This window comes from Armigeres subalbatus, chromosome 1 (genome assembly GCF_024139115.2).
Source record: "Armigeres subalbatus isolate Guangzhou_Male chromosome 1, GZ_Asu_2, whole genome shotgun sequence".
Taxonomy (NCBI): Eukaryota; Metazoa; Arthropoda; class Insecta; order Diptera; family Culicidae; genus Armigeres; species Armigeres subalbatus.
The window spans coordinates 255771241-255798449 of record NC_085139.1 but is presented as its reverse complement, the minus strand read 5'-3'; the positions used below and the strand labels follow the sequence as shown (position 1 = coordinate 255798449).

At 38.7% G+C, this 27209-nt stretch overlaps 1 protein-coding gene across 1 annotated transcript in view; it reads left to right on the top strand.

The window, feature by feature from the left end:
- Positions 1 to 27209, top strand: part of LOC134206851 (protein kibra) — a 161452-nt gene that overhangs the window by 16563 nt on the left and 117680 nt on the right. Inside the window, exon 2 of the mRNA XM_062682583.1 lies at positions 20356 to 21406. Within this exon, the coding sequence (XP_062538567.1) occupies positions 21282 to 21406 (125 nt within the window). The 5' untranslated portion in view covers positions 20356 to 21281. The remainder of the gene's footprint in view (positions 1 to 20355; positions 21407 to 27209) is intronic.

Here is a 27209-nt window from a genome sequence, read left to right as displayed (position 1 = left end):
AGATATAAAGATTTGAAAATTTGAAAATTTGAAGACTTTTAGATTTAAGTATAAGAATATTTGAAGATCCGAAAATTTGAAGATTTGATGATTTGAAGATTTGCACATTTACAGATTCAGATTTGAACATTTGAAAAGTTTGAATGATGTGAAAATTGTCGATTCGAAAAATTTAAGATTAAATGTTTTGAAGCTTTAAAGATTTGAAAATTTGAAGATTTAAAAATTTGAAGCCGTGGAGATTTGAAGATTTTAAAGTTTGAAGATTAGATGATTTAAATATTCTAAGATTTGATGGTTTGAAGATTTGCAGGTTTGAAAAATTTGAAATATATGAAGATCAATGATTAGAAAATTCAATAATTTGAAGATTTGAAGATCTGAGCATTTGAAAATTTGAAGATTTGAGGACTTGAAGATTTGAAGATTTGAATATTAAAAGATTTACAGATTTAAAGATTTGCAGTTTTGAAAAGATTTGAAAAATTTGATGATCAAAGATTTGAAAATTGGAGAATTTGAAGATTTTAAAATTTATGACGATGATGATTTGCAGATATGAAGATTTGAAAAGTTTTGAAGATTCGAAGATAGAAGCTTTAAAGATTTGAGGATTTAATGATTCAAAGATTTGAAAATTTGGGGATAAGAAGATTTGGAGGTTTAAAAAATTGGAGATAAGATGATTTGAAGTTTTGGTTTAAAAATCTGAAGAAGTGATGATTTGAAGATTTGCAAATTTGAAAATATTTGAAAAAAATTACAATTGGAGATTTGGAAATTCGAAAATTTAAAGATATGAAGATCTGAAGACTTGAAATTTTGAAGAACTGGTGGTTCGCAGATATGAAGATTTGAAGGTTTGTAGATTTGAAGATTTTGAGATTTGAAAACTTGAAAACTTTTAGATTTGAGGATAAAAAGATTTGAGAATTCGAAAATTCGATGAGTTGATGATTGATGAAAATTTGAAGGTTTGAAGATCTGAAGGCTTGAAAATTTGAATATTGATTGATTTGAAGATGTCAGGACCTGAAAAATTATTGATTTGAAGATTTAAAGATTTAAAGATTTGAACATTTGCAGATTTGCAGATTTGCAGATTTGAGATTTGAGGATTTGAAGATTTGATGATTTGCAGATATGAGGATTTGAAAAGCTTTGAAGATCGAAGATTAAAAAAATTTGAAGATTTAATGATTTGGAGAGTTGAAAATTTAAAGAATATATGATTTGTAGCTTTGAAAATAAGATAAGAAGATAAGAAAACTTGAAGACTTGATTATTTGAATATTTGCAGAATTGAAAGTATTTGAAAAATTTAAAAAAATTGAAGATTGAATGATTTGAATATTTGAAGTTTTGCAGATTTGAAATATTTGAAGATCAAAGATTTGTTAATTCGATAATTTAAAGATTTTATGATCTTTTTAGCTTTTTAGCTAATCAATTGTTTCTAAAATGTAACAAAGTATTTTTTCTTGTTGGACATAACACAAGACGAGACGCCCCGCCTCCCCCTGTCACAAACTGTCCCACCCTCTAGACCCCCCCCCCTTCTCACAAACCTTGGCCGTAATTTTTGAACGATCCTAAAGACGATTTGAAGATTTGGAGGGGTTTAAAAAATCTGAAGATTTGATTTGAGGAGCTGCAGATTTGAGAAATTTGAAGATCAAAGATTTGAAAACTCGAAAATTTAAAGATTTAAAACTCGGGAGATTTAAAAATTAAAAGATTTGTGATTATGAAGATTTTAGGGTTTGAAAATTTGAAAATTTGATTTCAGGATAAGAAGATTTGAAGATCTGAAAATTTGAAGATTTGATGATTTAAAGATTTGCAAATTTACAGATGTGAAGATTAGAAATGAATGATGTCGACGATCGACGATTCAAAAAGTTTAAGATTTAATCATTTGAAGATCTGAAGATTTTTAAAATTTGTTGATTTGAAGATTTGAAACCGTGTTGATTTTAAGATTTTAAAATTTTATGATTTGATGATTTGAATATTTGAATATTTGAATATTTGAAGATTTGAAAATTTGAAGATTCGAAGATGTTAATATTTGAAGACTTGAAGATTTGTAGATATGGAAATTTGGAGATGAGAAGATTTGAGGATTTGAAAATTTGTAGATAAGAAGATTTGAAGATTTGATGGTTTGAAAATTTGAAAATTTGGTGAAAAGACGATTTGAAGGTTTAAAAATCAAATAATTTGTTGATTTGAATATTTGCAGATTTGAAAAATTTTAAGATCAGATTAGAAAACTCGAAAATTTAAAGATTTGAAATTCTGGAGACTTAAAAATTTGAAGATTTGATGATTTGTAGATATGAAGATTTGAAAATTTGAAAATTTGAAGACTTTTAGATTTGAGTATAAAAAGATTAGAAGATCCGAAAATTTGAAGATTTGATGATTTGAAGATTTGCACATTTACAGATTCAGATTTGAACATTTGAAAAGTTTGAATGATGTGAAAATTGTCGATTCGAAAAATTTAAGATTAAATGTTTTGAAGCTTTAAAGATTTGAAAATTTGAAGATTTAAAAATTTGAAGCCGTGGAGATTTGAAGATTTTAAAGTTTGAAGATTAGATGATTTAAATATTCTAAGATTTGATGGTTTGAAGATTTGCAGGTTTGAAAAAATTTGAAATATATGAAGATCAATGATTAGAAAATTCAATAATTTGAAGATTTGAAGATCTGAGCATTTGAAAATTTGAAGATTTGAGGACTTGAAGATTTGAAGATTTGAATATTAAAAGATTTACAGATTTAAAGATTTGCAGTTTTGAAAAGATTTGAAAAATTTGATGATCAAAGATTTGAAAATTGGAGAATTTGAAGATTTAAAAATTTATGACGATGATGATTTGCAGATATGAAGATTTGAAAAGTTTTGAAGATTCGAAGATAGAAGCTTTAAAGATTTGAGGATTTAATGATTCAAAGATTTGAAAATTTGGAAATAAGAAGATCTGGAGGTTTTAAAAATTGGAGATAAGATGATTTGAAATTTTGGTTTAAAAATCTGAAGATGTGATGATTTGAAGATTTGCAAATTTGAAAATATTTGAAAAAAATGACAATTGAAGATTTGGAAATTCGAAAATTTAAAGATATGAAGATCTGAAGACTTGAAATTTTGAAGAATTGGTGGTTCGCAGATATGAAGATTTGAAGGTTTGTAGATTTGAAGATTTTAAGATTTGAAAATTTGAAAACTTTTAGATTTGAGGATAAAACGATTTGAGAATTCGAAAATTCGATGAGTTGATGATTGATGAAAATTTGCGAATTTGAAGGTTTGAAGATCTGAAGGCTTGAAAATTTGAAGATTGATTGATTTGAAGATGTGAGGACCTGAAAAATTATTGATTTGAAGATTTAAAGATTTAAAGATTTGAACATTTGCATTTGTGGATTTGAAGATTTGATGATTTGCAGATATGAGGATTTGAAAAGCTCGAAGATTAAAAAATTTGAAGATTTAATGATTTGGAGAGTTGAAAATTTAAAGAATTTAAGATTTGTAGCTTTGAAGATAAGATGAGAAGATAAGAAAATTTGAAGACTTGATTATTTAAAGATTTGCAGAATTGAAAGTATTTGAAAAGTTTGAAGATTTGAAGATTTGAAGATTTTAAAATTTGAAGATTGAATTATTTGAATATTTGAAGTTTTGCAGATTTGAAAAGTTTCGAAAAGATTTGAAATATTTGAAGATCAAAGATTTGTTAATTCGATAATTTAAAGATTTTATGATCTGAGCACTTGAAAATTTAAAGATTTGAAGATTTGACGATTTGGACCTGAAGATTTGAAGATTTGTATATTTGAGGATTTACAGATTTGAAGAAATGCAGTTTTGAAAAGATTAGAAAAATTTGATGATCAAAGATTTGAAAATTCGAGAATTTGAAGATTTATTGATTTGCAGATATAAAGATTTGAAAAGTTTTTAAGATTCGAAGATCGAAGCTTTAAAGATTTGAGGATTTAATGATTTGAAGATTTGAAAATTTGAAGATTTGGAGGTTCAAAAATCTAAAGATGTGATGATTTAAAGATTTGCAGGCTTAAAAAGATTTGAAAAATTGACGATTGAAAATTTGGAAATTCGAAAATTTAAAGATTTGAAGATATGAAGACTTGAAATTTTGAAGAATTGGTGGTTTGTAGATATGAAGATTTGAAGGTTTGAAGATTTTAAGATTCGAAAATTTGTAAACTTTTAGATTTGAAAATAAGAAGATTTGAAAATTCTAAAATTCGATGAGCTGATAATTTATAGATTCACAGATATGAAGATTTGAAAAGCTTTAAAGATTTGAAGATCGAAGATTCGAAAAATTGAAGATTGAATGATTGAAAATTTGAAAATTTCAAGATTTGAAGCCGTATAGTTTTGATGATTTGAGGACTTAAAAATTTGAAGAATTTTAAATCTTTAATTAAAGATTTGCAGATTTAAAAAAAATATGAACAAAAATTTGAAAATTCGAGAATTTATAGATTTGAAAATCTGAAGGCTTGAAAATTTAGAGATTTATTGATTTGAAGATGTGAGGAGCTGAAGACTTAGTGATCTACAGATTCAAAAATTTAAATTTGTAGATTTGCAGATTTATTGGAGATTTGATAATTTAAAGATTTTTGATTTGCAGATATGAAGATTTGAAATGCTTTGAAGATTTGAAGATCGAAGATTCAAAAATTTGAAGATTTGATGATTTGGAGAGTTGAAAATTTGAAGAATTGAAGATTTGCAGCTTTGAAAATTTGAATACTTGTAGATTTTAAAATAGGAAGATTTGAAGATTTATTGATTTGAATATTTGCGGATTTGAAAAAGATTTGAAAAATTTAAAGATCGAGGATTTGGTATTTTGAAGATTTGAAGATATGAAGACTTGAAAATTTGAAGATTTTATGATTCGAAGATTTAATGATTTGAAAATTTTAAATGTTGAAGATTTGCAGATTTGATGACTTGAAGATTCAAAGATTTGCAGATTTGAAGTTTTGAAAAGATTTGAAAAATCACAGATCGAAGATTTGGAATTTTTTTAAAATTTAGAGATTTGAAGATCTGAAGGCTTGAAAATTCGAAGATTTGGTAATTTGTAGATTCAAAAAATAAAAGGATATGAAAATGTAAATGCTTGTAGATTTGAAGATAAGAAGATTTGAAGATTTTTATTCGGGAACTAGACTGAGGAGTGACCGATCGTAAAGAACAAAAGACTGGATTTGGGTCATCAGAGCGCCGGTGAGCAGGACGCCCTCGGTCACGATCCCCTACTATCGTCATTGATCTTTGCTTTGAACTAGCTTGAAGCAACAAAGCTACATATAACATATTTTGAATAAGCACTGAAAACTGCCACGGGAAATTGTTTAGACGTTCTATGAAAAATGCTTTAAAATATCCACGAGAAATTCTTCCAAATTTCCACTGAAAATTATTTCGATTTCCACGGTAAACTACTTCGATTTTCCGCGTGAAGTTTTTTAGAGCTTCCACGAAAATTCTTCTAAATTGCTGCGGTACATGCTTTGATTGATTACAAAACCGACCTTTGCCAAAATCCCTGTAATCCTTTAGGCCACACAGCCCTTCTCTTATATATGCAAATGGCATAGATTGTAACCGAACACATAAGGTAATCACTAGAAATCCGGAATTATTGAAAGTTGAAGTCCGCTAGTCCATAAATTCTACAAAACTCACGTCATTGGAATATTGCAACATTCCTGCGAAACGACCTCTGCAATTATCACCTCCAATTTTCAATTATTTTCCTTCGTCAGGCCATGCATGCATGCCGCACACATTTCCGCGAAAAGTATGGCCCTGCGTGACGGGCGGGCGTGAAGCTCGCGCGGTACAGCATCGTTCTGCCTCCTTTCTGGTTCAGGTCCCTTATGCTTGGCCTTGCTCTAGCAGGCCCCAACCACAGTATTGCACACCGCGAGTGCAACATCGCATCGCGGAGTGTCCATCCGCTTTGCCACACCACGGTGACCTCTCTCGCCCTCTCCGCACGGACCGATAGTGTGCAACCAAGCCGCTAATAGCCGTATGAAAACTGCAAATAAATATCAAACAAACTTAATAACCACACTGACTGACTGACACAGGCCGGCCGAACCGCGGCGCGCCGACTGAAATAGCACATGCCGACGACCGTCCGACCGAGGAGAGCGCGTTTGGCCACAGTCCGTCTGATGAGGCTGCGAAAGCGTCGTCGGACGCAGGGTGCACAGCAAGGTAACGTTGCTGCGCTAAATTCCAACGTGATTTTGACATTCTCGGCGCAGTTCAGTTTTGCATTACCGACCGACCGACCGACCGCCCTAAAGACTAGGCTAGCAGAAGGAGGAGGGCCCCTAATCGACCGAGGTCGATTCATCGCGGAAAAAAGGCAGAGTTCAGATGCAACCCGTCCACACGGTGGGGGCTCATCTAAGGGGGCGAAATGTTTGATCTTTCTTTGATGACGCACCGCATCGTCGTCTCTAACGGGATGATGATGATCGCTTGGGTCGCATTGCAGCTCTCCGAAGGGTGATCGTAATGTGGTACGGAATGCGTTGCTTTCCAGGTCCGATCCCAACGAGGCGGGTGGTAAAGAATTCGATCTAGTTGGAAATTTTACGCTTGAAGTATGTCTTTATGAATTCCAATCGGACTACGTAAGACGCGATGCAATAGTTTGCACAGTTGTTTGTTGGAACAAGATTTCTAATGGTTCGATAAGGAGCTGTTATGTTTTGGGAATCCATATGGTGCAAGAGGAAGCCTTTACCGATTTGTGTTAGAATTGATTCTATGCCACTGTTACCTTTAATATATTTCAAAATTATCAACTAACTGGGAAAGAACTGCTTACATTAGATCGGGATCGTCCAGGACGAATTGTTAGAAACGAATCAAAATCACTGCTAATGTCAATTTAACCGAATAGAGTCGGCCATGAAAAATTAAAACATAATATTCGCATTGTGTTGCTCCTCAAACACCCAACCAATATTGTCAATATTTGTTTTATCCACATTCTTCTATTTGTTTAACAAGCAGCATAAATTTTACGTTGCTTCGGTCAACATTTTCCTCTCACCACCCTGCGTTCCCCTGTCGAGGCGTATTCCCAAAACACCCGAACCGCACTGTGCCAAACTTATGGCCGCAACAACCAACAACATCATCACAATCCCCCATCATCATCGTCATCGTCATCAGCCATGCCGCAGCCTCAGCAATATACCAGCGAACAGGCTTGGCAACAGCGCATTTGCGCTTCACGCAAACACCTTCAAACCATGCTGCTGCCCCTTGCGTGCGCGCACCACACACCTCTCGCAGAGGGTACTTGCTGGGTCTCTGATGGTGAACCAACAACGTGAGCAATGCGTCTCCAACTCTGACACAAACACATGGCCTACTGGATCTGTTGCTGCTGCTGGTGGATGCGCATCGCGCACCGATCGACCGTCGTCGTCGAGTGGATCACTTTGCTTGTAGCAAGAAGGAACGATCGCATTCGTTTCCACACCATGGCAGAAGGTCCATCATCGCATTTACAGTGCTGCTGCTGCTGCCGCTGGGTTGGATAGACGAACGCCGATCGCATGGACGCGATCGTCGTCGTGGTACTCACGCTTTACACGGGGCTGAAGCAGTGTGCGTTGCGCGTTCGAATTGTTCCGAGGAAAAGGCCAACTGCGGGGTAATTCAACTGCGGTGTGGTTTGGCTTTTCTGTGTTCGATTTTAAGACACTTTTGACTTTTAAACTTAAATGTAACTCTTCACATAGTATTTTAAAACTCTTTGGAATTGATAAACTGACTGAAAATAAAGGTCGGTGGTCGGCTGAAACATCAAAAATCCACACTTCTCACAGTGTGAATATAAACATGAATCATTAATTAGTTCAAGACAACACTTTCAAAACGACTTATCTGCTTTGGTAAACAAAGATTCAAACGACGATTTGACGAATCTGATAGCTCTCCCACGCAAACTCAAACCATCAATAGGTAGGTGAAGAATTCCGCTACCTGTTGATGGTATTGGTTTGCGTGGGAGAGCTATCAGATTCGTCAAATCGTCGTTTGAATCTTTGTTTACAAAAGCAGATAAGTCGTTTTGAAAATTTTGTCTTGATTTGCAGTATGCATGCTCTTTAAACATTCGATGTTTTGTCTCTTATTTTTGTGTATGGGTCATTTGGCATAAAGTCACTTGTCATGACGACCATTTGGCATAATATTGAACCGCTACTAAAGAGTGGGTCATTTGGCATAATTTGGAACTGTAAATGAGAAAGAGTTTTTTAAATGTATTTTTTCACATAGATAAAGTAGGTACAAGATTTATCAGAACATATACATTTATAATGATGGTAGACATTTTCCGGAAGGACGATCAAACAAAACGGCAGATCTACTTACGAGGATCACATCCATCTTTGACTTATTCTAAGCAAACGCCTACTTCCAAAAAGGAACCGCAATTATAACAGTCAACAGTGTTTCACTCTCCTCGACCATTTTCAGTGTACATAAAAGTTAAAAGTCATGTATTGTACTTCCAGTTGAAAACCGAAGTGAGCTCTCGCGACAATCGAGTATTCTCCCGTTTCCTTTTGTCGCAACTACGTCGCGACTAGTGCGCATCATGGCGCATGGCGGTGGCATAGATGCGCACTAGTCGCGATGCAGTTGCGACATCAGGAAATAAGGAAAAACTCAATCGTCGCGAAAGCTCACTTCGGTTTTCAACTGAAAGCACAATATTCGGATTTTTTGTAACACGTAACAGTTTTTGAGAAAAACGGGTTCCAATTCATAGAGCTACGTATTCTCATGGAAAATTGGTTTCTATGCTCTGCAAAGCCGAATTTCGGCTTCTCACTTATGCAATAAAGCTTGAATTTCGTAGAATGAACCTTGCAGAATGCATATGGTTTGATAGATTTTAGTTGGGACAATCATTTGTTGTGAAAAAACGGAATTTAATTTACAAAAGTACGTATTTTCATCGAAATTTGGTTTCTCTCCTCTGCAAAGCAGAGTTTCGGCTCCTCACTTTGAGAATAAAGTTTGAATTTCGTTAAATAAACCTTGCACAATGCATATGGTTTGTTGGATTTTATTTGGGACGGTCATTTGTTGTGAAAAAGGGAAATTTATTCACAAAAATACATATTTTCAAAGAAATTTGGTTTCTCTGCTCTACAATATTTCGGCTCCGCACTTTGAGAATAAAGTTTGAATCCAGCTTTTCGCGCACGGCAATGGCGACTGCTGTGGGTTTCAAAGTATATCCGTCCCTGTACTTCTTTGACATCTGGCTTGGATTTGTCACTCCGTTTTCCTCCTGTTCCAGGATGAGGGGAGAGGGTATTCAAAATGTCAAGCCCAAGCCAAGCCACTGAAACCCACAGAAGCCGCCATTAACGTACGAGAAAAGTTGGATATCGTAGAATAAAGATTGAATTTTGTGAAAGGGGCCTTGCAGAATGCGTATGGTTTGTTGGATTTTCTTTAGCACGTACATTTGTTGTGAAAAACGGGATTCAATTAACAAAAGTACGTATTTTCATACGTACGTATTTCTCAAAGTGAGGAGCCAAAATTCAGTTTTGCAGAGGAGAGAAACCAGATTTCGATGAAAATACGTACTTTTGTGAATTAAATCCCGTTTTTCACAACAAATGAACGTGCCGAAAAAATCCCACAAACCACATGCATTCTACAAGCCCCATTCTACAAAAATCAAGTTTTATTCTCAAAGTGAGGAGCCGAAATTCAGCTTTGCAGAGAAGAGAAACCAAGTTTCTATAAAAATACGTACTTTTGTGGATAAAAATCCGTTTATCTCAAAAATTGGACGTGTTACAGAAAATCTGAATTCAGCGTAAAAAAATCTATTGAGTACATTGAAAATGATTAAAGGGAGCGAAAAAAAGTTCAATTTTGTTGGATAGTGTTATTGCTGCCTGATGCCAGACAAACAAATGCCCCTGTCCGGGCAAACTTCTACTTTTAGAAAAGGGATCACATCTACCACTGCCTTGTTCCGGGTTAACGCCTACTTTTAAAGAAGGAATCGCATCTACTATTACCCTAATCCGGGCAAGCGCCTAAATTTAAAGAAGGGATCACATCCAACATTGTCGTAACCCGAGCAAGCACCTACTTGTAGAGAAGGAATCACATCCAAACTGCCTTATTCCGGGCAGACGCCTACTTCTTAGGAAGGGATCACATTCATAATTTACTTAACCAGGGCAAGCGCCTTCTTTAAAAAAAAACAATCACATCCACCATTGTGTTAATATCGGCCAACGCCTACTTTCATAGAAGGGATCACATTCACCATTGTCTTAATAAGGGCAAACGCCTACTTTTAGAAAAGGAATCACATCTACCATTGTCTTAATTCGGGCAAGCGCCACCTTACAAAGAAGGAATCACATTCACCATTGCCTTAATTGGGTCCTAAAGCCCTACCTCGTTTATAGTTGCAAACGATAGTGCATCGGTCAAAGATACTTGATCCGATGTTATAAAAATTCTCTTAAAAGTCTAAATCAGTAAAAATAATATTTTTGTGTTTAAGACATTTTGAGGCAAATTTTGGGCTGTGCAACATTTCAGAACGAATCAACCATCAGGCCCATATATTAATTGTCAAAGGTTGAGTCAAGTGCCCTGCGGTGTTTTGCTAGTGCGTTTGAATCATATTATTCCGTACGTCAAACAAGACCGAAAATGTCAAGGAAGCATTTTTCATCTATTTTCAAATTTCAAATTTAACAATAATCTTTTTGATTTTTGAGTCGGAAGAAAAACTGATTCGTTCAAGATGATTAACTTCATCGTTCCCTGAAGGAAAATCAAATATCGATTCTTCATTTCAGGACCCAATTCAGGAAAATGCCTACTCTCGAAGAAATAATCACATCCATCATCGCCTTGATGATGGCAAACACCATCCTTTAAAGTAGGATCCACTTCTACCTCTTTCTTATTCCAGGCAAACGTCTACTCTTAAAGAAAGGATCACATCCACCATTGCTTTAAACCGGGCAAATGCCTATTGAGAAATCATGTCCACCACTATCTTAATGATAACAAGCGCCTTCTTCTAAATAAGGAATGACATTCACAACTGCCTTAATTCAGGAGAATGCCTACTTTTAAAGAATGCCACTTAAAGAAACTTCATCCAGCATTGCCCTAATCCTATCAAACACCATGCTTTAGAGAAGATCCATTTATACCGGACTGAAATAACTCCCTCTAAAAATAAGAAATTTTTCATAAAAAAATTGGAAATTTTTCATAAACAAATCAAAATGTTCCACGGAGAAAATACAAAATTGCCATAAATACAGATCCCATTCAATTTTGGCAACACAAATTTTTGTTTTATTAATTTTTTATTTTTGATATTGCTTATAAACCAAGTAAATATCGTAATCCTCGTAAAAAAGTAGACCCCTAAACCGACGTGAATCACTTGATTTTTTTTAAGAAGAACTTCTAAATAACGAAATTTTCGTAAAAGAAATTGATTGGACCTCGAAAACGACGAAAAAAAGTTTAAAAAAAATCCACCTAAAAATGTTTTCTAGTGTAAACGTTTAGATTTCAATACTCGCGTAAAATAGAATCTTAGTGTGTCTAGCGTCACAAAAAGTGAAGAAATGTTGAAGTATCATGAGAAAACAAAAACCATTCGATTTTGGCAACATAAATGTTCCGAACGTGTTGCCAAAATCGAATCTGTTAGAATCGAATGGGGTCAATATTAGCGATAAAAATGACAAAATTTCTCGGGAAAGTAAGTATTCTTTTACCACAAAAAAAATTAAAAACTTTCCATGAAAAAATCAATAGAGAACAAAAAAAAAATTAGAAAATTCCCATAAAGATGACCCTTTCTTTAGAAGCGTCTAAAGTTCATGGAAAATTTTATCAATTTTATTCCTTTTTCATTTTTTAAATGGAAATTTACAATTTTTTTTCACTGCCCTTTATTGGTTATTTTGTGGATTTTTTTTTATTTTTTTTGAAAAAAAGATATTTTGTGGCAAATTTTGCTATTGTTCATTGCTAATACCATCATTCAAATTAACGGGGTTCATTTTTAATTTGAACTTCTGGTTACTCTATTTGCATCAGAAAAACTGATTTCTGGTTGCTCTCTTTGCTGGTTTGTTTTGATTCTGCGTTCCGTTTCACGATGTTCCATTTTTCTTTTCTCGATTCCACGTGTTGCATGAACGATGTTCAAACGAACGGGGATCAAATTAAAAAGTGTTCAAATTAATAACTGTCATATTACCGGGGGTCCACGGTATTGATTTATTTATGAAAATTTTGTATTTTTTTCGTGAAACATTTTGATTTCTTTATGGAAAAATCTTCTTTTAAAATTGCAATGCTCCCTAGTAATATTTGGTTTTATGCTGGTTTAATAACACTCTTGTAGAGTAAATTATGGTCTTCAAGAGCGTTATAAAACTAAAAATGTTAAAAGAGCTAATTTATTTTTGTTTTTTGGAAAATTTTCAATTGTTTATGGAAATTTTGTTATTTGTGGAAATTTTATATTTATTTATTGCTCATACACTGATTTCTTTATTGGCAATTTTCTGATTTTTGTGGAAAATTTCTAATTCTTCATGGAAATTTTATTTTGCTGCCTTTCTACCGTTGTGACGAACTCGTACTTTTAACGAAAGAATCACATTCACCACTGCCTTATTTCTGACAAACTTCTACTACCAAAAAAAGGAATTACATTTTCCGTTACCGGATTCCAGACAAGCGGAATAACATTAATTATTGCTTTCTACAGGAAGCGCCATGAATCCTAAAGAGGAATAACAATTATCATCGCTTCAAGCTCGGATAATGCAAGCTTCCTACGAAAGGATTATGTCTTTTCAATATTATTATTGACCGGTGTTGTATTCACTATTCTGAGTTTTTTTTTATCAGCACCACTTAGTTTTGCTGCTTAACTAACTAAATTTGAAGAACACAAAAAAAATATGCCAAGTGACACTCACGTTTGACCCTGTTCAAAATTATGCCAAATGTCCGTTTTGCCAAACGACCGTTATGCTAAATGGCCTTTATCCCAAATGGCGTTATTTTAAATGACTTTGAACCGAATAACCCGCTCCCCTTTTCAACGCAGATATTATTATTAAATTTATTTAATCGGAAAATTATTTAATCTGGAATAATATTTCTGAAACAATGGTCTTATGATTATGACTATGACTGAGTCTAATGAATGTTATTGCAACACATCAATTAGCGACATTATATCTGTTTTTTTCTGTCCCACTCCCAGGCCAATTCAGTTAAGGCCCAGTCTAGCTCCATTCCAGTCCTAGTTCAGTTCCAGTTCAGTCTCAGTTCAGTCCCAGTCCAGCCCGATTCCAGTCCCAGTTCAGTCCCAGTTCAGCTGCAGTGAAGTTCCAGTACAGTCCCAATTCAGCCCCATTTCAGTCCCAGTTTAGACACAGTCCATTCCCTTTTCAGTCCCAGTCCAGTCCCAATTCAGTCCAAGTTCAGTCACAGTTCAGTTCCAGTCCAGTCTCAGTTCGGTTCCAATCCAGTCACAGTTCAGTTCCAGTCCAATCTCAGTTTAGTCCCATTCCAGTCATATCCAGTGCAGATCCAATTCAGTGCCAGCCAATTCGCATTACAGTCCCAGTCCCAGTTCAGTCCCATTCCAGTCCCAGTTCAGTCTCAGTTCAGTTGAAGTTCAGTCCCAATTCAGCCCCATTTCAGTCCCAGTCCAGTTCCATACCAGTCCCAGTTTAGTCCCATTCCAATCCCAATTCAGTCCAAGTTCAGTCACAGTTCAGTTCCAGTCCAGTCTCAGTTCGGTTCCAGTCAAATTTCAGTCCCAGTTCAGTTCCAGTCCCATTTCAGTCCCTTTCCACTCCCAGTTCAGTTCCAGTCCAGTCTCAGTTCGGTTCCAGTCAAATTTCAGTCCCAGTTCAGTTCCAGCCCCATTTCAGTCCCTTTCCACTCCCAGTTCAGTTCCAGTACAGTCCCAATTCAGCCCCATTTCAGTCTCAGTCCAGTCCCAGTCCAGTTCCAGTTTAGTCCTTGGTTCAGTTCCATTTCAGTACCAGTCAAGGCCCAGTGCAGATCCAGTGCCAGCCCATTCGCATTTCAGTCCCAGTCCAATTTCATTCTAGTCGAGTTTCAGTCCCAGTCTCAGTTTACTTCCAGTCCAGTCCCATTTTAGTCCTTTTCCAGTCCCAGTTTAGTCCCATTTCAAGCTCAATTCAGTCTAAGCTCAGTCACATATTCAGTCCCATTCCTGTCGCATTTGAGTCCCAGTCCCAATAAAGTTCCTGTCTGGTCACATTTCAGTTCCAGTCGAGTCACATTTCAGTCCCTCCCCCATAGCACCACCCGCTGTGCTCGTCTTCCAGAGACTCGACGGAGGGTTGTTGGAAGCTGGGAATCGAACCCATGACCATCCGCTTATAAGGCGAACGTGTAGCCAACTACGCTACGGGACCCCCCTAAAATTACATTTTATTAATGTTTTTTTCTTTGAGATTCTTGTTATTCTTATCCGCAGATTTTTTCCACTTATATTTATGAAAAAGGGATTTTCCCAAAACCGGCCTTAGGCAGGGTATTTGAATTGCTCAGAATTGGAAAAGTTTTTGATATTGCTTAATACAGTCAACTCTCTACAACTCAATGTTCTATATCTCGATATCTCTCCCTATGTCGATGGTTTCCTCAGTCCCTTCAATCTACATACATTTGTGCTTTCTACATCTCGATAACCTCCCTATCTCGATATCTCTCTCGATGGGTTCTGATCATATTTTGTTCATGATTCACTCTCTTTTATGTCGATATGTTCAAATTTTTAGGCTACTAGACCATCTTTGGACAAAAACAAACACATCAACAACAGGAAATGACATTTGTTTTGTTGACGTTTTTCATAGCAACGAGCTTTTTTGGATCTAGTACCCATTTCAATTTTCCTTCCATTCCTCGATCTCTCCCTATCTCGATGGTCCCTTCAATATCGAGATGTGGAGAGGCGACTGTAATAAACTCCTTAATGTATATCAAAGAATAGATCAAAATAAAATTTCAAAATTCTACATTTTTATTAAACATTGAAAGATGCGTAATTTTCTGTTCCTTTGTGGTTTTGTCCGCGTTGATGAAGCGTGAAATATTAGTAGTCAAGTATTAAAGTTTCCACAACTAACTTAATACAATAGAATGTTATGATGGTAAATGATTCACTCTGAAATATTTCTGATTTCTTATTTACGAAAAATGAAAATTAAGGACATAGTTGGAAGAGTACCATGATGGCAGTCAATAAGGCTCCATAAACAACATAATATCTAAAGTTTCCAATTTGCCCAACAAGACTGGGACTGCAAGGAGAGGGGAACAGCCATTTGACCAAAAGTCCTCTGGCCGAAGAAACCATTTAGCTGATGACCATTATTCCGAAAGTTATTCAAACAATTAGGCTTAAACCCATCTGACCTTACGTCATTTGGCCGAATGGGGCATTTGGTCGAAATGTAGTTTGGCTAAAAGGGTCATATGGCAGACAATGTAAGAAATAAGAAGTGAGACGTCCCAGCAAACTTCGGAAGAGGATAAAGCGTTTAGGGGCCGTCCACAAAGTACGTCACGCCTCTAGGGGGGAGGGGGGGTTCAGAGCAGCGTGACGATCCATGCAAAAATTTTAGAGGTTTATTACAAAAAGTGTGACGAAGGGGGGAGGGGGGGTCGAAAATCGCCGATTTTTGCGTGACGTACTTTATGGATCTTCCCTTATTAGAAAAAAAAGTCTTCATCAATCAAAAACCCTGCTTACCCAACAAATATTGGAGGTGGGTAAAGCACCTGTATGCACCAAAAATAGGCTTCTTCAGCTAAAAAACTTGCTTATTCAGCTAAATGTTTGCTGGGGTCTAACTCCCCATTTGTCATTTCTCACAGTGACGGCCTTTTCTGCCAAACGACTATGATCGGCCAAATGACTTTTCCAACCACACGATGAGTAAGGCCGAGCAACATTTTGGGTCGTATATCCCATTTGGCCGTATGTCCCGTATGTTTTTGCTAAATGACATCTTCGGCTAAGCGTCTTATCTGCCCAACAAGTTTTCAACCAAACATTCAATTCGGCTGAATGTAACTCTGGGGCTATGACTGGATGATGATGATGATGATGGTGATGATGATGACTGGGACTGGGACTGGGACAGAACAGAGACTACGACTGAGACACGGACTAAGCTGGTGCTAAAATGGGACTAAAATGGGACTGAACCTAGATTTAACTGGAATAGGACTGGGCTGGAACTGAAATGGAACTGAACCACCGACGAACCGACGTGTTACCCCATGGAAAATAATTCAAATTTGCTGCCCACGACGCCATGATGAAAAATCATTGAATACTACCGCCACCCCCATAATGACTCGCGAAGTTTTCGTAGCTGGTACAGGAAAGCAACTGGACTGGAACAATAATGGGACTGAACTGGAACTGGACTGCGAGCTGGACTTGTTCTGGACTGGTACTGGACTGGGACTGAAAAGGGACTGGACTAGGACTGAGCTGGGACTGGACTCGGACTGAAATGGGAACGAGCTGGGACTGTAATGAAATCAGATTGGGACTGGACTAGGGCTGAACTGGAATGGAACTAGACTGGAACTAAAAATGAACCAGATCGAAACTTTACTGGGACGGAAATGCAACAGAAATGGGACAGAAATCGAACTGAAGAAAGACTGGGGTAAAGAACCAGGATTGACACTGAAATGGGGTTGAACATGGTCTGAACTGGGACTGGGCTGGGACTCGACTGGGATCAAACTAGAACTCGACTGGGACTGAAAAAGTGGAATTGGACTGGGACTGAAATGGGACTGGACTGGAACTGGATTGGGGCTGAACTGGACTGGGACTGAACTGGGACTGAACTATGATTGGACTGGGACTGAAATGGGACTTGAATGAGACTGTACTGGAACTGAAATAGGACTGGACTGGGACTTAAATGGGACTGGGCTGGACTGGTATTGAACTGGGGTTAAACTAGGACTTAAATGGGACTGTTACTGGAATGCGACTCAAAATGGGACTTGAATGGGCTGAATTGGAACTGAACTTGGATTGGATTGGACTGAACAGGAACTATACTGGGACTGAAATGGGACTGGAACTGGAATGGGACTGAACTAGGACTGGAATGGAGCTGGACTGGGACTGAACTGCACCTGGAGTGGTGCTGAACTTGGATTGGAATGGGGCTAAAATGTGACTGGACTGGAACTGAAATGGGACTGGAGTAGGACCGAGTGAACTGTGGCTGAACTAGAACTGGACTGGGGCTGAACTGAGACTGAAAAGAGACTGGACTAGGAGTGAAAAGGGACTGGACTGGGACTCAACTGGGGTCAAACTGGAACCCGACTGGAACAGGAAAGCAACTGGACTGGGACTGAAAACGTGGGACTGGACTAGGACAATAATGGGACTGAACTGGAACTGGATAAGGTATGAACTGGACTGCGATCTGGACTGGGACTGAAAAGGGACTGGACTCGGACTGAAATGGGAACGAGCTGGGACTGGAATGAAATTGGATTGAGACTAGACTGGGGCTGAACTGGAACTAGAATGGGTCAGGACTGGAACTGAAATGGAACCAGACCGGAACTTTACTGGGACTGGACTGGGACGGAAATGCGACGAATGGGACTGAAAAAAGATTGGACTGGGAGTGAAAAGAACCTGGATTGAGACTGAAATGGGGTTGAACACGGTCTGAACTGGGACTGTGCTGGGACTCAACTGGGATCAAACTAGAATTCGACAGGGACAGGAAAGCGACTGGACTGGTACTGAAAAAGTGGGACTGGATTGTGACTGAAATGCAACTGAACTGGATCTGGATTGGGGCTGAACTGAAACTGGACTGGGACTGAAATGTGAGTTAAATGGAACTGAAATGGGACCAAACAGGAACTTTACTGGGACTGAGACTGAAATGCGACAGAAATGGGACTGAAATGGGATTGAACTGAGACTAAAATGGGAACAAGCTGAGACTGAACTGGGAACGAGCTGTGACTGGAATGGAACTGCACTGGGACTGAACTGGAATGAGACTAAAATGGGACTTGACTGGATCTGAACTGAGCTGGGACTCGCCCGTCCAATGCTTGGTCTTCAACCAGTACCTGAGACAACATTTTCTCTTCAGATGTATTCATCAAAACGTATCCCGAATAATGGCAACCGAACAATGGCTCTCATAACGATGGACTCTTTGAACAGACTAAGCTGGACAGTTCAAGTGCGTGCGATGATCACCTGTCGGTAAAGAAGATGGGTTAATTTGCAAGAACAACTATTAGATTACGATAGTGTATAAAATAGAATTATTAAAAATGTAATTTAAATTATTTCCATGAATATGGTATAAATGTCAAATCTAATCAATTCACAGTCCTTTTTGAACGAAATTGATTTAAATGACGCTAAAAGTTGCATCACACCTTGGGAATCTTGTCTTGTTTTGTTCCTATGTGCTCCAATAAAAAGCGGGACTCATGCAATTTTGTCGCGAAAAGTAAAAACAAAATCCTTGCCAATTTAAAGTCTGGTTTACAGCTCGAACTCTCGGAGAATTCCGCCAGATATTATTTTAAATTGCGCCGAATTTTTAATTTTTCATAACGGAATAACATAATAAATCCCGTCCACACACATGGGAGGGAAATTTGCAGACAAGCTCCCAATGTGTAAGCTAGCCTTAAAGTAAGTGAGGACCTTAAATCTAGCCTTTAATACGACCAAATTTTCCCTCGGTTCGAAACTGCCTTAAACCACCATGTGCTTAAACTCAATTTTGTTCAGTTGATTTTTAAATTAATTTTTATGCCGTCGTTTTTTATAGTGGAAATATTCAGAATTATTCAGAAAGACTTTGAATGGTTCATAATGTTTCGAAAAGAATCAACTGATTGAAAAATAACCAGATCTGAAAAATAAAAATTCATACTTCGGAAGATTTAAAAAAATAAAATAAAAAAGAACTTAATCTGAAGAATAGAATGTCTGTTCCCACGCTTCATTTTATTGACGTTGAGACGTGACCTGTTTTTCAGGAAATAATTGCCTAAATTACAAATTACTAACTCCGTTCAAGCCACTGATGAAATTGGCCACATTTTAATGCCTTCGGAAAAGCAACGGTTGGCAATAACTTTTAAAAACCTTAAGAAAAGTCGATGAATGGAAAATGCAAAACGGCATAGAGAGCAATCTCACACTTTTTTATTGGTTTCGTCCTTTTTCTTTGTTGAGTGTTGAGTCAGCCAAGGGCTGCAAATCCCTCCAATATAGAAACAAAATGAAATAATTTTCTATATATTTGATTTTAGATTCCTGCCTAAAATAATGAATTTATATGAATAATATTTTGAAGCTCCTTGGAAGAATTAATGAAAAAACGGGACAAATTGAGGCCTTTTTAGACTACGACGGGACAGCACAATAAGGTCTAAAAAACGGGACTGTCCCGTTGAATACGGTACGTATGGTCAGCCTACTATAAAAGCTCAACTGTAACATATATGAAATTCATATCAATATGAGACAGTTATGCTTGCAGCACCAGTAAATCAACGCTTTTAACGCCGTTGTCGACCTTCACGAAAAGTGGACAATCTTCTTGAGAAAATGGTATCGTTTCGAAGCTCCGGTATTGAAACACAGAGTACACTGTATTCAACGCATTTTTTAAACCCATAAAGGAGATCATTTAGACTCATCGTTTCACATCTTATTTTTAGGCAGCATATCATTCCGCAAATAAGCAATCCGTAGCACCATCGCCCAGATCTCAAGTTTTCCTAACCAGCCTCACTGAAAAACGCCAAACGCTCTTCGCATTACCTTTCCCTCGCGCACAGCAACCGTAAAAGCATTGGAATTTCAATTTAATTCAATATGGCTGGCACTGTTGCTGCGCTCTCGGCCGAAATGGTTTATTAATTGCCAGTTGTTGGTTTCGGTTTTCCGACGGTTCTAGCGTTTCAGCGAGAAGTTCTTATAAACTATAGTTGCGCATATTCCAATACTCCAGCGTGACAAATTCGCCGACTGACAGTTCGCGGTGTAGTGCAAAATTTCAAACTGGAAATAAAAGAAGTGTGAATCGCCTCGAATCGAATTGTAATCGTTGATTGCTTTCTATCTCTTTCTCCGTCTCTCGGCACAGAATGTGAAAATGCTGGCAGCGGTAGGAGCAGCAGCAGCAGCAGCAGCAGTTGGATCACAGTCGTTGTTTATGTGAGGTGCACGCGCGCGCGAAGGAAAACGGGCCTGCTACCGACCGATCTCTATCCAGGCCAATTTCTCACCAGGGAAAATACGGGGCAACGCGCAAATCGTCAGCCAGATCGGTTTGTGGAAGGAAAAGTTTTGATGACGGAGTAGTGAGTGTGCGGCGAGAGCGTTTGTGAAACGAGCAAGCAAAAAAAAAAAACGGAAGAAGTTTTTCAGATTTAGTGCAACCGTGCGGAAAAGTGTTGCGTTGTGAAGAATACAGGAGGCAACGACTTGTCCACGATTTTTGCCAATTTCGGCGAAGGAAATGTAGTGTCTGAAGAGTGGGGCAGTGAATCGTGCGTGAGAGTGTGAACGCGGTGACTCCATGGACAGCCATGGAGAAGAAATACGCCTAGCCAGCTACTGTAGGACTGTCGTAACGTCGCAGCCAAGGCATTGTCACCTTCGTCGCCGAGTAGGCCGAGAGGTGAAAATTGTCTGATCGCACCGAGAGAATCGAATTGCATGTGGAAAAGGGTTCTGGGAAGTGGTTCTGAAACCGATGGCTGTGAAGTGAATGGATGTGATTGAGTGCTCGGTAATAAATGAGAAGAGGCTGGAGTACGGCAGTATCCGGCAAGGGGGAGAAAAAAGTGAAAGAAGCTGCGAAATAGCTAATGAAGAAAAGTTTTTTTTCTCGAGCAAGTGAGGGAGTGAATGATCGGGCAAAGTGAAGAAAACGAAAAGTTCTGAGGGTTCAAATTGAATATCTCCTCAGTCGAGAACGCAAATATCCTCAACTAAAACAACCTGATTCGATCAGTCACCCGATCAGTTCGAGAATTGGAAGCCGCACTGGAGAGGACGGGATAAATTATGCCAAAAATTTCCAGCGATGCAGATTTACCACTCGGCTGGGAGATTAACACCGACTTTGATGGGAAGGTTTATTTTATTGATCATATTAACAAGAAGACCACATGGATCGATCCCCGTGACAAGTAAGTAAATTGCAACCTTGCGGAATGGAAAACTTCAAAACTGTATACACATGGGTAGCTTATAAGAGCGATAATAGTCATCTTCGTGCCGTGCACATCAACCGCAAGGTTTTTTTCTTCCTCAAATGTTTATGTTTCGAGCAAAATTCGCACATTCTTGACGTGTTTGTGCAATTGGCGACCGTGCGCAGCAGCACAGCGCAGAATACAGATTAGATTATGGAATGCGGCGTCGCACAGTGACGGGCTTTCGAACAATGGTACGATGAAAAATTGGTTTTGTGGGAACAAGCTACATGTTAAGTTCCTCGTACAAATCAGTCCATGGAAATCAGTTCAAGAAAATTAAATCGAATTTCGATCATTATTAGAATTCATCTCGTGCATTATTAAATAAGAAAACAGTTTGTTTAAATTTATTTTCTACTTATTGGTTTGTTCCCATATAATTCTCGCTTAACTTTTCAAAAGTACCTAAGTAACATTTTTTTAATGATTTAATTTGAGTACTGCAATCGAAAGCTTTCATGTTTTTCTGTTGATTGCGCTATTCAAATTAATTCACGAAAAAAATGTGACTTAGGTCCTTTTGAAAAGTTAAGCGAGAGAATTAAACTTTCTCGACGATATTTACGAGTAGTCACATCTTTTTGAATGTCATTGAAATTCAGAAGAAATTCTTTCGAATTTCAACGGATTTTTTTAATCTTCACGTAAAATTCTTTTTAATTTCCACAGGTAATTCCTCAATTCTTTCAAAATTCTGCTAAAAATTCTGAATCTCTACGAAAAAAAAAACAATTCTTCCAAAATTCCCCAAATTTCAGTAATGAATTTTGTTAAAAATAAGTTTGAGGGTGAGATACGTTACAAATTGGGCAATACACTTCCAGTGTGCATTGATGGCAGATATGCAAATATCATCCGTATAACGGGTCGGTTCCTTGATTGGTGAACAGCAGGCCATGACTTTCCCTTTTTTCTCGCCGAGTAACCAACGGGGTTCCACGCTTCATAAAACAGCACACAAGTGACCAAAACCAACGGATAGCTCATTCGGCGTAATTGACCACACAATAAGTTCTTTACTTGTTCAGTTGAAAGCCAGTCTGAAGTGAGCTTAAGCAAATCCACCCTCCTGTCTGGACCACCCTTAGACTTAATTTGATAACATGATAAAAACCTAGGGTAAACAGAGAAAACAGGAACTTAAGTAATACATATAAAGCTCTGAGGTAGAACTGGACGATTTCACAGAACGATGGTTTTAGTTGAGGTAACCGTTGGTCTAGAAAACATATCTCGCGTTTAGTTTCATAGGGGCGTAACTGTATTGATCGATTTCTCTTAATCGATTTTATATTTTGTCAATAACTCAATTGTTTCAAAAGCTACAACCGTGATTATTGATTCTGGTGCAATATACAATCATCCTTTATCACAACAAACCATTAAATCATCGACAAACTAGCGCAATTCGGTACAATAATAAAAAGAAAACATCGACGAAGAGAAATCGATCAATACAGTTACGCCCCTATGTAACTAAGCGCGAGATATGCCATAACTTGGAGGTCTTCTCCGGAACAGCCTGCTTGTGATTCATAATCAGAATCTACGGAATGGTGTTGTAGATGCGCTGTTCTTCGGATATATTGTTAACTCTTCTTGAGATGTAATCCAAACCTTTCGCCTTTCCTACTTTCAATCGGCCGAAAAATGATTCAGAGCGGAAATATTTCCGTAGCTGGCAATGATCAGTACGCCGGCTTGGCGGAAGGTGTGGTAAATATACAAAAATTTCATCAGAATGCTGTATTAAAAGCAACACCAGAACGTGTAGTTTTTTTTTAATTCCTGTGAAACTGCAAGTAAGCGGCCGATAAAATTGTAATCAGTGGGATAAATTCGGTGATGCACTGCAAGGGTTGGGAGTGAAGACCTCACAGTTGACATTGTCGAGAGTTAAGTAATTCGGGATTTGAAGTTGAAGCTTACTGCCCAGGTTTGGGTGTCCAGATGTCCCAGTCATGGAGAGGGAAGGCGGCTCACAACCTTTGATGAACCAGAAAGGCCCGTTCGCCTCTGTTCGTGGGACATACGGCTCTGTTGCGTAACACGGGGTTCCCAAGGAAACATGTGTTTGTTAAATAAGGCGATACAAGCCCCTATTTCTAAGGAAGCAGATGACCAGCCATAAAAAGCCTTTTTGACTCTAATAAGGATTCTGAAGGCTCCCTTTAGAATTCTGGGACCTTGGCACGGGAAATGTTCCACTGTATTGTGCACTCCGCAGATGATGCAAAATATCCGGAAGGTCGATGTCCTCCAGTTGCGGTTCCACTGTTCACAGATAGATTTAATAATCCAGACCATGGTGTCTGAGAATGGAACGGACGCTGGGATAGCCGGTTACCGTTTTGTGATCAAGACAAACGTCGTGTTCTGGCACTTATCAGGCTGCATCATCAGTGAGAACTAGCACTGGCTCAATAAAAACTGCGGCCACTTTGGCAGAAAATATACATATGGCGTTATTATTGGTTGAACGTTCGGGAAAGAGCTTCGACCAGGTTCCGATGAGCCAAGCAGGCAATCTCCAGTCCGTGATGGTCTTACGTTTTCCAGTCAACGGCATCACGGCGCCAGCAAGGTCTCTTGGCATGTCTTAAATCTTTTGAATTGGGAAGTGGTTACTACCGATGTGCTTCAGTAAAGGTGTGGGCCAAAGTCCTCTATGTCTGTATTAGTCGAAAAAATAATGTAAACATCGCCACCCACAGTGGGCGGGCGGAGTGAAACGTCACGTCTGTTATAAAAATTGTACTGAGTATGCCAGACGTGACGTCACATTCGGCCATCTTCGGCAACCCAGCTGAGAGTTTCTATCTCAAAAGAGCGAATTTTCGTTGAACAAATACTACTTTAGGGTTTGGCCCACACCTGTAGTAAAGCACATCGGGTTACTACTTGATTCACTTTTGAATTGAAGAGAAGATAACTCGGATGATGGTGGGTCATGTGAAAGAAAGCACTGTTGTATTTAAAGTTGGAGGCCCCGGTTTGTTCCAGCAAATGTCCGGAAGAGTCAGTCGGCTGCTTAGGCCACCTGTGGAGCGAATGAAGTAATCCCGCGCAGGGCCTCCAGGGAAATGGTGCTTTGACCGAAAAGGTCATTTGGTCGCAATGGTCGTTTGGCAGAAGTCTTGACATTTTCTGCCAAATGGCCCTTTCTTTCAAACGACCATTTCGGACAAACATATTCCTGATGATTCGGCCAAACGATCTGTTAGGGCAAACGACTTTTCAACCAAATATTCAGCTCGCCCGTATTTTGCTTTGGACAAATGAAAATTTTGGCCAAACCGTTTTCGATGATTAACTGTTTCGCCCAAACGTTAACTTCAACCAAATGCAATATGGCAAGATGACAGTCGGCTTAACGTGTTCTTCGGTCAAATGGTTTTCCGTTGAATGATTTTCCGTCAAACAACTCTTCTTTTTTTATTCCTTTGTTTATTTGGTAGGCACTCTGTGTTTCTTAACCGCTACAGTGCCGTGATCTTCTGTGGTATTCTGCTGTGCAGAATCCATACAGAATCTATTTTTAGACATTCGTTGTTGTTATCATTGGCGGGTCTATCTCATCGTGAGTCCATTGTGTCCTTTTTGTCCGTATCGTGAATCAAATTGCTCGTTACATTGTTCGGTTTCTATTTATCCGGGTACGTTGGATGAATGCCTCCGAGAAGAACAATTTGTCAGTCGTCACCGGGCAGTCGTGTCGGCAAGACGGCGCACCCCAAACGCCATAGTTTAGGCTGCACTTCAGGCAACTGACAATGGCTTGGTAGAGGGGCTGGAAATCGAACCCATGACCGTCCGCTTATAAGGCGAACGTGTAGCCAACTACGTTAAGGGACCCCCTAAACGACCCTTCTCTTTATTAATGATTCCCATCCATAGAATTTCCAAAGATTTTTTATAGACGGTACGAAAGAATTTCCCGTATGAATCAAAATAAATTCTTCGAGATCCTGAATAATTATCCATTGGAATGCCGAACATTTTTCCCTGAAAATTAAAAAAAAAATCACAATTGTGAAGAATTTTCCATTAAATAAATTAAAAAATCCGTGCAACTTCCAATGAATGTCATATGAAAATTCCGAACAATTTTTCGCTGAAATTCAAAGATTTTTTTTTACTGAAAACCTCATTTTGAACCTAAGAATAGATACGGCAACGTCTGCCAGTAGCCTACGTCTACTGACACACACCTTGGAACATTATCCTCGATAATACCGCAACAGCAGTCGAAGCCCTCTTGCACGCGTAGTCGACATGGCTGGTGAAGGTCAGCTTGTCGTCTATTACGACCCCGAGGAGCTTCAAACTCCGCTTTGATGCGATCGCGACTTCACCCACGTGAATCACTGCATGTTGAACCGACTTGCGGTTGTTGACGATAACCACCTCCGTCTTATGTTGAGCGAGCTGCAGGCCTCTAGCGCTCATCCAATCCTCCACCGTGCTGATCGCGTGTGCTGCGGTCAGTTCTACCTCGGAAATTGACTCCCCGTAGACCTCCAAGGTTACGTCATCTGCGAAACCGACGATCTTAACACCAGGAGGGAACTTTAGCTTCAGAACCCCGTCATACATAAGGTTCCATAGTACCGGGCCCAGTATTGAACCTTGCGGAACTCCTGCGGTAATAGGTACGCTTCTCTGACCGGCATCGGTCTCGTATAATAGTACACGGTTCTGGAAATAGCTTTCCAAAATCCGGTACAGGCCCACCGGCAGGCTAAGCCGGTGTAACGAGAGCGCGATGACATCCCAGCTTGCGCTGTTGAATGCGTTCTTCACATCAAGTGTCACTAACGCACAGTATCGAATACCTCGCCTTTTCTGTTGGATCGCAATCTCGGCGGTCTTTACCACCGAGTTAATAGCGTCCAACGTGGACTTACCCTTGCGAAAACCGAACTGGTTGTTAGACAGGCCGTTCGTACCCTCTGAGTACGGGGTTAGCCTACTGAGGATGATTCTCTCTAGCAACTTGCCCGTCGTGTCTATAAGGCAGATTGGTATATGCGCCGATGGGTCGCCCGGCGGCTTCCCGGCCTTCGGCAACAACACCAGTTTCTGTCTTTTCCATCTTTCGGGGAATCTACACTCATCTAGGCATCTTTGCATAGCTAGCCTGAACATGTTCGGGTTCGCTTTCCTCGGCATGGTGGTATCACAGGCGCGTGATAGGACAGCTATCAACGCATCCCTGCTTAGACCTTCAGTGTTGGCTTCCAGTCCCAGGGCCGCGGTGAAAACTTCGCTGTCGAAGTGATTGATTCTCCACCCCCGGACCTGGCAGGGATCCCCAGAAAGCTGGCAAGCTGCAGACGACACAATGGGAAGCAACCACATTCCGATATGTCTAAAAATAAACGAGCCACAGATAAGATTTGAACTTTCCAAACGGTGGTTGTACAAGGACGCAAATTGGAACGAATTCGCACGGGAATTCGAAAAGCAAATGACCACGGACTTTGAAAGCGCAGCATAAACCTTTGATCAAATTATATATCGTGCGGGGCTTCCATCAATACGTGCATGTTACGAGTCCAGAAACAATCGCTGAGCGTTTCGCCAATATCTTTGAGAAAAATATTTCGAAAAACCACGGGCAATCAGCCAGACAACTGTACAACAGCAGAGCAGATGACGTGGTTATCGAAAACGATGACACTGGTCCCGCTGAAATGTGCTCCACGGACTGTCATTTTACTCTTCCGGAATT